At 48.4% G+C, this 14,859-nt stretch overlaps 1 protein-coding gene across 1 annotated transcript; it reads left to right on the top strand.

The window, feature by feature from the left end:
- Positions 1–2,176: 2,176 nt before the first annotated feature.
- Positions 2,177–11,389, top strand: ADAMTS1 (ADAM metallopeptidase with thrombospondin type 1 motif 1). Its single transcript, XM_032353286.1, has 9 exons — positions 2,177–3,404; positions 5,045–5,391; positions 5,761–5,893; positions 6,287–6,454; positions 6,889–7,175; positions 7,396–7,582; positions 7,673–7,848; positions 8,979–9,154; positions 9,322–11,389. Exons 1-9 carry the CDS (start codon positions 2,708–2,710, stop codon positions 10,019–10,021), a joined length of 2,871 nt encoding a protein of 956 aa, XP_032209177.1. The 5' UTR covers positions 2,177–2,707; the 3' UTR covers positions 10,022–11,389.
- The last annotated feature ends 3,470 nt before the right edge of the window (positions 11,390–14,859 follow it).

Raw genomic sequence — 14,859 nt, 5'->3', positions numbered from 1 at the left:
GTTCTCCCAAGTGTCTTACCTTCTTTCTAGGTAAAATGAAAGAACAAATGAATTGAAATCATTAAAAGGTGGCACGTTTAAAAATGAAGAGGAGAGAAATGTAAAAATGAAGAAGAAGGAGAAGGAAGAAGAGGAAATGCAGGAGGAAGAAGAGGAGGAAGAAAAAGGCTGGAAACCAAACCTGGAGAAGCAGGGCTGTTTGCATAGGAAATGACACTTAGAAGCACAGGGAAGTGAATCGCTTATTTCCAAGATGAACAGAAGCTTAGGTTGGACTTTGTAGAAATGAATGAGGCCACTCGTGAATGTAGGCTGATATGAAATTTGAAGGACAAAGGGAACCGAGTAAATGCGCTGGGAAGGGAGGCTGGGTGAAAGGCAGAAACACAGCCTTAAAATGTTAGCTAGATGGTGGGAAAAGTGGAACAGCAAAGTCAAGAGGGACACTGGTCATCGACACACTTTAACCTGCTATTAAAATGTATTAAAACATCATTCTCGGGTGGATCATTCAGCATTTAACTATGACACTGACCTTAGCCAGAGAAAACTGCATTCCAGAACGTATCTGTCCCTCAGCGGGTGGGGCCCCTGGTTACTGCCTTAGCAAGTGTGAAGCCCCGTGTGCTTCCCTGTGCCAATCCTTCCCATTGGAGCTCTCCTAGAGAGAGGCAAGCAAGGCTTTTGTGTTTGTGTTTGCCAGCAGGCAATCTAGAACTCTGACAGGAGAGGAAGCTGGAAAGTATTCTGAAACCAAAAGTTGTAAGAGGGGCGTGTGGGAGGACTGGAAGGGCGCTTCGGGCTGGGGCAGAATGAAGTTGGGAAGGTCTGGGGAGGGCAGAGGAAAGGGCTGACCCAAAACTTGGTGCAAATGAAGGGGCGGGAGCGGCGAGACAGGACCCCCGGGCGAGGAAGAGGGAGCCCGCGCGAAAAGGGATACAGGTCGGTCCGCCTTGAGACGGCCGTTCGCACCATTGTCCCCTGGTTTTCCGCCTGTGGAAGCATTATGAAACATTTCCTTCCTCTGTGTCATTGAGCCTCTCCCTCCCTCTTTTTCGATGGAAGAGCGGCTCAGCTTTTTCTTAGGAACCTAAGAGGTGGAAAGGCTCATCTTTGCTCGCTTTCAGAACGCGGATGCAGACTTTCCCCTTCCTGGTGGGAAGAGGAGGGAGGGGTCAGGGAAGGAAGCGAAGCTCCCCATTTGCCCACGGTACACTTTCTAGCCTCAGCGAGCCCGCGGGTCCCTGGGTGGAAAAGTGGGGTCCCTTCACGTTTCGGCCCGCCTGGCCTACGTTCTGCGGCAGCTATTAGGTAGAGAAAGGCAGACTGGGCGGGAGTTGATTCTTTCTGGAATGAACAAGGGAAAGCGCAAGTCCCTCCTTAGGCTCTAGGGAATTAAAACGCGTTCCAGATCACCTATTCCGGAAGCACGAGCCTGGTCCCTAAAGAGAAGTCTCTAAGTCAGGAGATAAGACGGGTGGAGGTAATAAAGGTCAACGAGAACGCATTTTGGAAACCTAGAGCCCGGGAAGTGACCCCCAGACCTAGGCATGCTTTCTAGGGAGGCACTGACCAAACAAGCTTTCCCCCAGAACTGTTGGGGCGAAGAGAGAGCAAGCTGCACAAACCGGCCGAGGCAAGCCAGCGAGATGGAGAGGTGGGGTGAGGTATTTTTCTGGGAAGGCTCATCTCACAAAGTGGGGAGTGAGGGGCTGCGGGAGGGGGTGACATAGGCAAGGGGCATAGTGACAGCCCCCAGGCAGGGAAATCTTGGAGAAGGGACTCAGCTCCCCACCCCCACCGTCCCTTCTGGGAACTGCAGCCCAGCGCGCGAACTGCGCTCCCGCACAGGGGCGGCGAGAAGGGAGGGTGGTCCGGAAAGCCCACGAAGAAGAAGGCGCAGTGGAAGGGAGTACCTTCTCCCCGCATCAGTCCCAGACGCACAAAGTGCGGGTCACAGCGCCCCTCCTGCGTCTTCCGCCCCCAGATTGACGAGGCCTTGGCGCCCTGCCACCGCGGAGGCCGTCCCCTCCCCCGCCCGGGCCCGCGGCGCTGAGCGCGGTTTAGCACCGACTGAGTTTGGGGGCGGTGTCTTTGGGATGGAAAGGAGGCCAAGAGGGAGAGAGAAGGGGGGAGGGAGGTGGAGATGCAGTCAAGACTATAAAAGGGCTGCCCCGGCTGCCTGGTGCTCGCACTCGCTGGAGAGCGGCTCCACGCCAGGGGCCACTGCAAAGCCGGCGCAAGAGTAGGGCCGAAAGGACCGAGTCTTGCGCAAAGCCAGCCGCCCTGCGGCCAAGGCGGAGACCGAAGAGGGGCTCCAGGCACCGATCCTCGCGTTGCCCGTTGCCCGTTGCCCGCTGCCCCGGAGGCGTTCCAGGGCACTTCTAGTCTCTGCAGCAGCCTCCCATCCAGCCCCTGCTGCGAGGTGCCTCCAACTCTGCGCCAGAAGAAAAACTTCCCGCGCTCCCGCAGAACTGCAGCGCCTCGTTCCCAGTGGCTCCGGAGTCCTGTACGCGGCCAGCTCTGCGCGCACTTTCAAAGAGTAACAGTAATTGTTAACATCCCAGAGCGAGGCCAGCGAGGCTCCGTGCTCCCGACCCGAACAATAGTCCCCTCGCCCGGTGCACTGCGGCGCGCGGTGCCTCCCGGGACTCGGGTGCAGCGACCGATCCCCGCAGGGTTTCGAAGGCGCACAAGAGGCAGCGACATGGGGAACGCGAAGCCAGCGCGGCGGCCTCGGGGCTCACAGCCTGCGCCCGCGCTGCTTCTGCTCGCGGCGGCTACGACTCTGCTGCTTCTGCCGGGCGCGCGCGGGCGCCCCGCAGAGGAAGACGAAGAGTTGGTGCAGCCCGCATTGGAGCGCGCACCAGGACACACCACCACGCACCTTCGCCTGGACGCCTTCGGCCGGCGGCTGCACTTGGAGCTGCAGCCCGACCGCGGCTTCCTGGCGCCGGGTTTCACACTGCAGACCGTGGGGCGCAGGCCCGGGCCCGACGCGCTCGGTCCGGACGCCGCCGGCGACCTGGCGCACTGCTTCTACTCCGGCACGGTGAACGGCGACTCCGGCTCGGCCGCAGCTCTCAGCCTCTGCGAGGGCGTGCGCGGCGCCTTCTACCTGCAGGGCGAGGAATACTTCATCCAGCCCGCGCCGGTCGCCGCCACCGTGCGTCTCGTCCCAGCTGCCGCCGCCGCCGCCGCCGCCGCCGCCGCCGGGGAGGAGCCGCCGGAGCGACCCCAGTTCCATCTCCTGCGGCGGAGGCGGCGGGGCGGCGGCGGCGCCAAGTGCGGGGTCACTGACGACGAGACCCGGCTTGGGAGGGGCGAGGGGCCGGCGGGCGAGGACGCCGGAGCGCAGTGGCCGCGGCGGGACCCGGCGCCGCAGCGGGCGGGACAGCCGACAGGTATCGATCCCTGGAGAGTTGCTCTCACTTGTCTCTCCATTCATCCCACTTTCCCCACCGTCTCTGTGCGGCGCGTGCGGAGGGTAAACTGTTCGCAGGCAGGAACGGATGTCTGCGGACCGGATGGAGGCCTAATGTGGGTTGAGGTTTGGGTTGGTGAACTGATCCCATCCTTGCTAGAACAGAATTCCGTTTGCCCGAATAATGAATGGTCAAGGGAAGTCAGACAAATCCACGATTTTCTGCTAAGGCGCAGCGTTTCGACAGGGAAGGGAAGAGTTGATAACCCTACCCCTTCCACCTTAGTGCACTGTGAGCGCGTGTGACTTATTTCCGTCCTGCTAGTTTCTTTTCAACGCCGGTACATGTGTTCTTGGGTCGGGTTGCAACTTTGCGCCTAGCGTCGTAAGTGCCAGTGCGCGTACCCTGCGCCCACGGGAGGGCGGAGATGGAGGGCGGAGGAGCGACGGCGACGACCTCGCGGCACGCTGTCCGCGAGCCTGGACAGCTGCGCTAGAATCTCGGTTCCGCGGGCCTCCGCCTTCTCCCCCTTTCCCCTTAGGAGGCTGACCCCGACCGGCTGGCGGCGGCGGGGCCCCTCTGCAGAACCTGCTTGGGAGGTCTTTGCGCAGCGGGCCCCGCCTCTCCGCGCCTCCCACTCGGCCTCCCAGTTTGCGCTCCCTCTCGCGGCCAAAATTCTGCTCTCAAGCACTGTTAGTCACTGCCGAACCTTCCTGCAACGCCTCACCCTCACTGTTTGAGTTGTGCGAGGTGATTACTGCCCTGTCCTCTTCATTCTATCGCTTGGGTGCCTCTTTTCGTCCTTAACTTTCTCACGTGTCTTGTTTTCGAATTTTCATGTTTTCCCCTGGACATCAGCTCCTGGAAGCCCGTACACGGTCAGCGTCCAGTTTAGGACTTCCCTGGGGGCTGGTTTTCAGTAGAGAGTCAAAGGGCTCTTTTCTGAATAATCAAACGTGGCCCCACGGCTCAAGGCAGGAACTTAGTTCCCTGGGACAGTGGGAGTAGGGCAATAGGCCGCTGGGCAGAGTGTGTGGTCCTTGTGCCCGGATTTGGCAAGAGCAGAGCATCCCCAGGGACCCCTGGAATGAGAGAGCAGAGCAGGCCGAGATTCCTCCAGGCCCGGCCCCTTGGCAGAGGCCCCAGCCCTGCCCTGGGCCTTCCACGTGGAGTCGGATGATCTCATTCAGGATTTGAGTACTGGCCTGTGAAAGAGTGACTCAGGGGCTCTGCCTGCTTCCCTTGCTCCAAATTTTTACTACAGCTGGGCAGGGTGATGTGCACACTGCCTTGGTCAGCTTATGGGATTTCAAGGAGGACAAAAGAAATCCTGCTTTAAAAAAAAAAAAAAAAAAAAAAAAAAGTACGAAGCCTCAGTGACTCACATGGCTTTTTTATTTCTAGTAAAGGAGGGAGAAAAAAAATAATAATAAAGGAAAAAAAACTTTAAAAATAACACTTTCAGTGAAAAGAGATGCAAATATTTTTGTTATTGTTGTTCCAGGCCTATTTTTGCCTTATTTGCTCTGACGGGTTAGGCTTTCCTTATATACTGTGGGAAGGTCACTATTCTTGGCAAGACTGTCTCTGAGCAAACCGTCTTTTTTGTCTCTTCACAGGAACTGGAAGCATAAGAAAGAAGCGATTTGTGTCCAGCCACCGCTATGTGGAAACTATGCTGGTGGCTGACCAGTCAATGGCAGAGTTTCACGGCAGTGGCCTGAAGCACTACCTCCTGACCCTGTTCTCCGTGGCAGCCAGGCTGTACAAACACCCCAGCATTCGGAATTCAGTGAGCCTGGTGGTCGTGAAGATCCTGGTCATCTACGAGGAACAGAAGGGGCCGGAAGTGACTTCCAACGCGGCCCTCACCTTACGGAACTTCTGCAACTGGCAAAAACAGCACAACACACCCAGTGACCGGGACGGAGAACACTATGACACGGCGATTCTCTTCACCAGACAGGTAGGAGCAGGACCCTGCGGATTAGGACTGTCCTCTAGGGAGTCCGCTTTGTCACAAGCAAATGTGTTCAAGGCATTTCCCCAGTGTTTTTGCAGTTACTTTTTTTTTTTTTAATTGGCTAGGCTGGTTCCCCTTATTTAGGTTTTCCTTAATTTTAATATCTCAAGTCTCACAGTCCTATTTGAATAGCATCACAGAAAAATCTTCATTAAAGTCACCCACAGTGGTCCCAAAAGCACAGCTCAGCAGCAGGGAATGTAAATGCTCCCACACAAATGTGGAGATACATGTTGCCAAAAAGTTAGGTCCCTGCCAAAAGGTTTGCGCTCTCTGTCCCTCTGAGTCAGGACCTACCTCTGTTCCTTTCAGGACCTGTGTGGGGCCCAGACCTGTGACACTCTTGGGATGGCTGATGTTGGAACTATATGTGACCCCAGCCGAAGCTGCTCAGTCATAGAAGATGATGGCTTACAAGCCGCCTTCACCACAGCTCATGAACTAGGTGAGTCCATTTCGGACTAGGAGTGGAGTCCGCTGCATGCGTTTTCAAAGGGATAAACCATGTTGCTCACTGAAGAGGGGAGTGTCAGCAGGTTTATTGCTATTTTAGGTTCCGGAGCTTTCTAGAAACTGTAGGAAGTATTTTTTCCCCCACTATTCTAAACAAGGGCCAGCCTTATTTGGATTCAAAATAACATGGAGCTCTGGACCTTTGGAAATTTGCATATTTGTTTGCACCTTTTAAAAGACAGGCACGCTGTGTCCGAACTAGATGGTTACCAAAGTACATTTCTTCTTCTAGAAACCCCACTTTGAGACAAACAGAATCCCCGATGGGGGAAACAAATGTTGTGAGTGATCTATTTTTTGATGTGGGTTTTGGATTGCTTCCTAGGCCACGTGTTTAACATGCCCCATGATGATGCAAAGCAGTGCGCCGGCATTAATGGCATCGACCAGAATTCCCACATGATGGCGTCAATGCTTTCCAACCTGAACCACAGCCAGCCTTGGTCTCCCTGCAGTGCCTACATGATTACGTCATTTCTGGATAATGGTCACGGTAAGAAGCTTGAGCTACTCTTTCTACGTGTTCTCCAGCTTCCACATGGAAGGTTCTAGTTAAACCACCTCATTCTCTCTTTTTTTGTTCTTTTTATTTTTCCTCCTTCCAAGTTACCTTCATTGTCAAGAGCATACATTGTTAGGCCTTTATTTCCAATAACATCATTCTTCTGGCCGGGTAGCTCCTGAAGTACGTTAATTTGATACTTTTTCAGCAGAGCAATAACTTCCCATCACTGTTAACATAGAAACCCCTTTGAGGACAAAATCTTACAAATCACGTAAACCTCTCTGGCATTTTCCCCAGAAGCTCTGGTGTTCAAGTCACTCCACTATATATATGATGTCTTAAGATACATATTTTCTGAAACCAATCTGCCTTCCGTGTGTTTTCCTCTCCTGTTTTATAATGAGTGGGCATTTCCTTTGCAGGGGAATGTTTGATGGACAAGCCCCAGAGCCCCATCCAGCTCCCCTCGGATCTCCCCGGGACCTTGTATGATGCCAACCGGCAATGCCAATTTACGTTCGGGGAGGAGTCCAAACACTGCCTAGATGCGGCCAGCACTTGCACGACCCTCTGGTGCACGGGCACCTCCGGCGGCTTGCTGGTGTGCCAAACCAAACACTTCCCTTGGGCAGACGGCACCAGCTGTGCGGAAGGGAGATGGTGTATCAACGGCAAGTGTGTGAACAAGACGGATAAGATGCACTTCCATGTGAGTTTTCCTGTCGCCACGTGTTTGCATCCTCCTTTAAAATTCACAGCTGGGAAGGAACAAAGTGATACCAAAGCATCTGGTATCACCATAAACATCCCTGCCTGTGGCTTTGATGGTTGCTTTGACAGCTGATTCTCTGGTTCTTATTTTTCTCTTTTATTTCCTAAAAAGACCTCTGTAAAGAGTTCTAATGCTGACCCCTTGTTTTCCCATTTAGACTCCTGTTCATGGAAGCTGGGGGCCATGGGGACCCTGGGGAGAATGTTCGAGAACGTGTGGTGGAGGAGTTCAGTACACAATGAGGGAATGTGACAACCCTGTCCCCAAAAACGGAGGGAAGTACTGTGAAGGCAAGCGTGTGCGCTACAGGTCATGTAACATTGAAGACTGTCCAGACAACAATGGTGAGTAGAAATGGGGTAAAAGCCATGTGGCCGCAGGCCAACAGGTAAGGGTTGAAAACCGATGATGTCATTATATCCTTTTCTTTCTAGGAAAAACCTTTAGAGAGGAACAATGTGAGGCACACAATGAGTTTTCTAAAGTTTCCTTTGGGAGCGGGCCCGCGGTGGAGTGGACACCCAAGTACGCTGGAGTCTCCCCCAAGGACAGGTGCAAGCTCATCTGCCAAGCCAAAGGCGTCGGCTTCTTCTTCGTCTTGCAGCCCAAGGTACTTCCTTTCATTCATACTCTTGTCTAAGAAACGAGGGCTTGAACTGTGACATTTTCACACAACCTCTGACGCAGTTTCATTAGTTTATACATATTTTTTTAATATTTTTTAATTATTTATTTGACAGAGAGAGAGAGAGAGATCACAAGTAGGCGAAGAGCAGGCAGAGAGGGGGAAGGGGGGGAAGCAGGCTCCCTGCTGAGCAGAGAGCCCGATGCTGGGCTCGATCCCAGGACCCTGAGATCATGACCCCAGCCGAAGGCAGAGGCTTAACCCACTGAGCTACCCAGGCACCCCTTCATTAGTTTATAATATTAACGCTTTCCATTTCAAATTAGATCTCCTTGTCTTCTGGATACATTGGCAGCTGCCCGCTTTGGGTGCGGTGTTGCTTTCAGTGATGAATAAAGCTTGAATCTAGCACTTGGGATTCTTATCGTTGCTTGTTATTCCTCTGATATACAAAGAAAAATTCTTTATCGTTAGATAAATTTGCATGGCAACCAGCCAGTGGCTTTGGAGAATAACGTAGGCATGGACCAAACTAGTAACTGGTGATTAGCATTAACATGTGCAAATGGACTTATTAAAATGAAGTCTGAGCATCGATAACTCTTGTGTTTGAGGACTTCTCTTGAAACTGTAGAAGCATCATTTTGCTCTCTTGCTGAGGGGGTAAATCTGGTTCTGAGGTTAAAAAAAAAGAAAAGGAAATGAATTTTGTTTGAGTTATCATGTGCTGTTATCACTGTAGGCTATGAAAATACTTCCCAGTTGCAGATTCAACACACAACTGACTAATTTAGTGTGTGCAATTGTTGAGTATTATTCTAGGCATGGGGCAGACCACAGTAAACACATTAACAAGCTCCGCTTTTGTTGACCTTACCTGGAAGTGATATAGCTCAATAAACAAATAATCAAAAAGAAATTATAATTTTTTCAGACATCTACATCTACTGTGGGGAAAAAGCCACCAGGAAGGGTAGTATGTGATACGCGTTGAGTTCTGTTTTAATTGTGATGATCGGAAGACGATGTTAATGAGAGATACTTTCCTAATTATCAGAGCATCCTCTCTTTCCCGTGGTAACCTGTGACGCAAATATATTTCTCTTCTTCTTCAGGTGGTGGACGGTACCCCGTGTAGCCCAGATTCCACCTCCGTCTGCGTGCAAGGACAGTGTGTAAAAGCTGGCTGTGATCGCATCATAGATTCCAAAAAGAAGTTTGATAAATGTGGCGTCTGTGGAGGAAACGGATCCACGTGCAAGAAAACCTCAGGATCGGTGACCAGTGCAAAGTGAGTTTTAAAACGTCGTACTCCCAAAGATCTTATTATTTACATGTAATTTCACGGCTCTAGTAAAAGTTTCATGCTCCATTGATGGACGAGCGTGGTTTCAAACTAATTCAGAGAATTAGCCTAGAGACTGAGAAATTCTTACATGTGTTTTTTCTGGCCCGCAGACCTGGCTATCACGATATCGTCACAATTCCGGCTGGAGCGACAAACATTGAAGTGAAGCAACGGAATCACCGGGGATCCAGAAACAATGGGAGCTATCTCGCCATCAAAGCTGCGGACGGCACCTATATCCTGAACGGCGACTTCACTCTGTCCACCTTAGAGCAGGACATTTCCTACAAAGGGACCGTCCTAAGGTACAGCGGGTCCTCCGCCTCGCTGGAACGAATCCGCAGCTTCAGTCCGCTCAAAGAGCCCATAACCATCCAGGTCCTCACGGTGGGCAACGCCTTCCGTCCCAAAATCAAATACACCTATTTTGTGAAGAAGAAGAAGGAGTCTTTCAACGCCATCCCTACTTTCTCCGAGTGGGTCATCGAGGAGTGGAGCGAATGCTCCAAGTCGTGCGGGCTGGGCTGGCAGCGGAGGCTGGTGGAGTGCCGTGACATCAACGGGCAGCCCGCCTCTGAGTGTGCAAAGGAAGTGAAGCCGGCCAGCACCAGACCCTGCGCCGACCTGCCCTGCCCCCACTGGCAGCTAGGGGATTGGTCCCCATGTTCCAAGACTTGCGGGAAGGGTTACAAAAAGAGAACCTTGCAGTGTCTGTCTCAGGATGGGGGGGTGCTGTCTCACGAGAGCTGTGATCCTTTAAAGAAACCGAAGCATTACATAGATTTTTGCACGATGGCAGAATGTAGTTAAGCAGCGTCCGTGTAGGGGGAAGGATGAGGTATGGAAGGGCTGAGGGGCTGACATCAAGAAGTTTCTCGATGTCGGCACCTGGAGGGACCCAGTGTACCTTGGGGATCCAGTGTACCTTGCCCGTAGGCAACAAGGCCTGTCAAGGAGTTGGGAGGGTAGAGGTAGGTAGAAAAGAAGTTAGATCGTCAGAATATCCTGCCAGTTACAAATCTGATAGGCTAGTTAATGAGGGTTATTAATCTCTGAGCAATGATATAGCATGATAAAGCCCCAGGGCATTATTATTATTCCTTTTGTTACATCTATGACAAGTTAAAAAGAAAATAGAAACAATTGTCCAACTTAGTTTAAGGAGTATACAATCCCTGTGTTGTGGTACTGATTGAATACTTTGTATATTTAAATTGTGTGTCCGGGAATGAAAAGCGGAAGAGAGAAGAGATTTGTTTAGCTTCAGACAGGGCTTACTTTACCTCACTAACAGCAGAGGGAGAAAAGGGATACAAGAAGCATCTTTAACCAGCACTGATACGGCTGCTACCATTTCGGAGAATGTTCCTGCGGTCTTTTATACCAAGAGGTAAGAGTTCAAGACTGTCCACCACGACAGAAATGCTTAACAACCTCACATGACCCAAAAGAACTCTCTGCTTTCTTGTGCCCTTGTTATGTCTTTATTCATGACTTTATTTTGACCAAGAAACAATCCCACGTGTCTGTAAAAATGCAGGAAGTATACAAGGGTTAAAAAAGCAGCAACGAATCCGATGCTCTGAAAAACCAGAAGGCAGGATGGGTTCAGTACCTCCTACTTTTCTTTCCTCTGTGTGTAAGCCTACTTTAAGAATGTGGATGTCAAAAAACAAAAAAAAACAAAACAAAAACAACAACAAAAAACCATTCCTGTCTCAAGAAAGACTGGGTGATCACAGGAAAAGGATGTAATGCCGGTATAAGAATAGGGTGTGTAGAAGGGATCCCCAGGGTTTGGGGACATGGAGATCACTTGTCTCACAGTGGGGAGGCTACTGAGGGGTAGCAGGTCCATCCCCAGCAGCTGGTCCAGCAGTCATATCCTGGTGAATGTCTGTTCAGCTCTTCTACTATGATAGAGAATATGACTTTTTTTTTCCATATGTATATAGTAAAATATGTTACTATAAATTCTACATACTTTATAAGTATTTGTGTGTTCCTTCTAAGAAGGACTATAGTTTGTAATAAATGCCTATAATAACATATTTATTTTTATACATTTCTTCCTAATGATAAAACTTTTAAGTTATATCGCTTTTGTAAAAGGGCATATAAAAATAGAGTATTTATACAATATATGTTACTAGAAATAATAAAAGAACACTTTTTGAATGTGTGTGTCTATTTTTTTTTTTAATGGGAATTAATTCCTGGGAAGGAATTCTGAGACACAAATACTGAGTTTGAAGACTAAATAACTTTCTTAAATTCTATAGAAATAAGGTTTCATTCGAATGAAATGTATTTTATGTATCCTTAATGTATGTGGTTGTTACCAAAAAGAGAAATCTATTATATCTTCAGTAACAGATTTTTGTTAAACATACACCAATGGTTGGCAAATGTTTTCCGTGAAGAGTCAGATGATAAATATTTTTGGTTTTATGGGCCAGATCATCTCTGTCACAACTTCTTACCTATGCTGTTGTTGCGTGAAAACAGCCATAGACAATACATCAGTGAATAGGCACAATGGTGTTCTAATAAAACTTTATTTACAAGAACAGGGCCAAATTCGTTCTGTGGGTAGTTTGCCCACCTCAGGGATATAACACGAATGAGAAAAGGTAGGATTCTGGATGCATTTTGAATTTGTATCTCTTCAGTTATATATGTGAGTAAAATTTGTGACAGCACTGAAGCCACTGACTAGAAAATGACACCTCAAAAATTACATTTGGGGATGGAGCCACATGGAGAGCCCAACCACCCAAATGTTCCATTTGCTCTTCAGGAACAAGAGGTGTTTTGAAGAAACCCTGGAGCCCTCCAGGTGGCCTTGCATAAATCACTGTAATTTAAATACTAAATGGTGCATCAATGACTCTGAATGTTGAGACTGCTTCCAAAGTAACTACATTTCTCTCAGGAAATAACTTATTTACTCAGAGACTCGGATTATGTGGTTAACCACAGACAGCTCCCATGTTACATTTTCATCCTTTTTTTTTTTTTTCATCCTCCTTCGTTTTCTCAAATAGTTCTATATAACATGCTAATTTCAGGTTGAGATGATCATTTTTAATTTACCCTCAGAATTACCCAAAGCGTTCTTTCCCTGAGCAATTGAATGTAAGATGATCAGGAGCCCGGTGCCTAGGTCAGAAAGCAGGGCAGGGGAGGGGAGAGCCATGTTAGTGTCTGGTGGAGTTTGTTCCAACCTACTGGCCACTGAACTGAAAGGTGAAAGTCAAGGAAGTCTTCTTACCCTGGGAACTAGTCCTGGTCTCAGAACACGGTTAACATGGAATTTGGCCGGGGTGCCTGGGTGGCTCAGTGGGTTAAGCCTCTGCCTTCGGTTCAGGTCATGATCTCAGGATCCTGGGATCGAGCCCCGCATCAGGCTCTCTGCTCAGCGGGGAGCCTGCTTCCACCTCTCTCTCTCTCTCTGCCTGCCTGCCTCTCTGCCTACTGGTGATCTCTCTCCCTCTGTCAAATAAATTAGAAAAACAAATAAACAAAATAAAACCATGGAATTTGGCCAGTGCAATTCAGTGGCCAAAAGTGTTCTTTGTACCAACTACTATCATTATTTACGTGCCTGGACTACTGTGTACAAATCCCCATGATAAGTAATACTGAGGACACACACACACAAGAAATATCCTTACCCTCAATTACTATACAAGCCACTTACTAAAAAAAAAAAGATAAATAAACCAAAAATGGTCATCTATAATACAAATAAACCATTTGCAGATCTGACATAATTCACCAATGAAAGTATTTTCCCTTTCTTTTTCTTTCTTCTTTTCATTTTTCCTTTTCCTTTTCCTTCCTTCCTTCCTTCCTTCTTTCTTCTTTCTTTCTCTTTGAAAAGGCTTCTATTGATTGGACATGATGAGCAAGAGGATGAAATTTAAGACACAAAGATAAAAGCAGCAAAAAGACTTCCCACCATCCTCTTTATTCTCCATCCAAGGTAATGCCAACTTTCTAAGTTGCATCATTATTTTTTTCAGCCCTCTGTTGATAAGATTTTCTTTTAGTCAACAAACCGAGTAGTTGCCAACTCCATTTTTTGCTACCCAAACCAACTCCATTTGGGTAGCAAAGAGAGTTTAAGTCCAAACACACATCTAGTTCTGTGAGCTTGACCAGGCGCCTGCTCAGAAGGAGGGAACTCTGTGCTTACTCATGTTGCCGGTACCAGTGATGAGCAGACATGATGCTGAGTACTACGCCAGACACCTAATTTCCAAAGCATGCAGTGGGCACTCTCTAGCATTTCAATAACCATCATCAAAGCACAACTTTTGGACCACAGCATTCACTTAAAAATGGGAAAAAAAAATCATTTCCAACTTTGCTCTCTGTTCAGTTTGTCTTCTGGAAGAGGACTCTACAGATCACAATATGACTGAGCGGCAATAGACAACTGTTAATCTCATTGGTTTTCCAAAAGAAAGAAAAAAAAATTATTCATGGAAGGGTTGGTGGTGCTAGATGCATCAAGGAAATTGACCAAAGCTTCCTCATTATAGAAGTGTGGCCTGTTCTGCTTTCCACATACTTCTGTGACATGAATCAGCTCATATGACTGGCAGAAATGGAAAAAGGAAAACATGGAATATGCTTTGGTTCATCAACAAACCTTCTCAGCTAATAAGTGTTCTGTACCTTCTCTTAAGAACAACAGAACTGAAAAAATACTAAACCATAAACATGACAAGTCACAGAAGAATAGAGAACTACACCCAGTGCCCACTCCCTCTACTTATCTCCATTTGGTCTCAGTCTGGGAAGACTGCGAGGGCCTAATGCAATTTTTTTTTTTTTTAACATATAATGTATTATTTGCTTCAGGGGTACAGGTCTGTGAATCATCAGTCTTACCCAACTTACAGCACTCACCATAGCACATACCTCCCCAATGTCCATCACTCAGTCACCCCATTCCTCCCCCACCACCTCCAGCAACCCTCGGTTTGTTTCCTGAGACTAAGAGTCTCTTATGGTTTGTCTCCCTCCTCGGTCCGAGACGGGAGTTAAAGGATCTTTGTTTAGTTTGTTCTTGGCTCCATAACTCAGAAGCCTGAACCTTTCCTTACAGCTGCCTCCTATTCATCACACTGCCTTTATTTAAGGGTAAGTTTCTATAATTACTATACAATTATTTGTTTCCAGTTTAGCACATTTTGTTAGCTGTGGTCACTTCTTTTTCTTAAGATTACTATCATTTTATGTTCTTAAGAGAAGGTATGAAACATTTACTTGCCAGGGCGGGAAGGAGGTGGCGTATAATTTTATGCCGATTAATCCAGGAAAGCTTTCTTGATAAGGAGATATGTGGGAGGAAACCAGAAGGTTGTGAGGGGACAATTCTCTGAGGGATGAGATTACACAGAAGAGAGGTGGCCACCACAGGTGAGAGTGAGCTCAACTTCTTGGAGGGAACAGTGGCTAGAACAATGAGCAAAGGGGGAAGAGAAGAAGTCAGTGGAGAAAAGAAAGGGGATTAAAAAGAGGTCAAATTCTGCACTTCAAGACTTTGATATTTGCAGATGGATATAAACGTGAAAGCAAAAATTTAAAAAAAATACATCATGGATGAGTCCAAGTTTTTGTTTCTTTTTCTATGC

Source organism: Mustela erminea, chromosome 1 (genome assembly GCF_009829155.1).
Source record: "Mustela erminea isolate mMusErm1 chromosome 1, mMusErm1.Pri, whole genome shotgun sequence".
Taxonomy (NCBI): Eukaryota; Metazoa; Chordata; class Mammalia; order Carnivora; family Mustelidae; genus Mustela; species Mustela erminea.
This window is presented reverse-complemented; position numbering and strand designations above follow the sequence as displayed.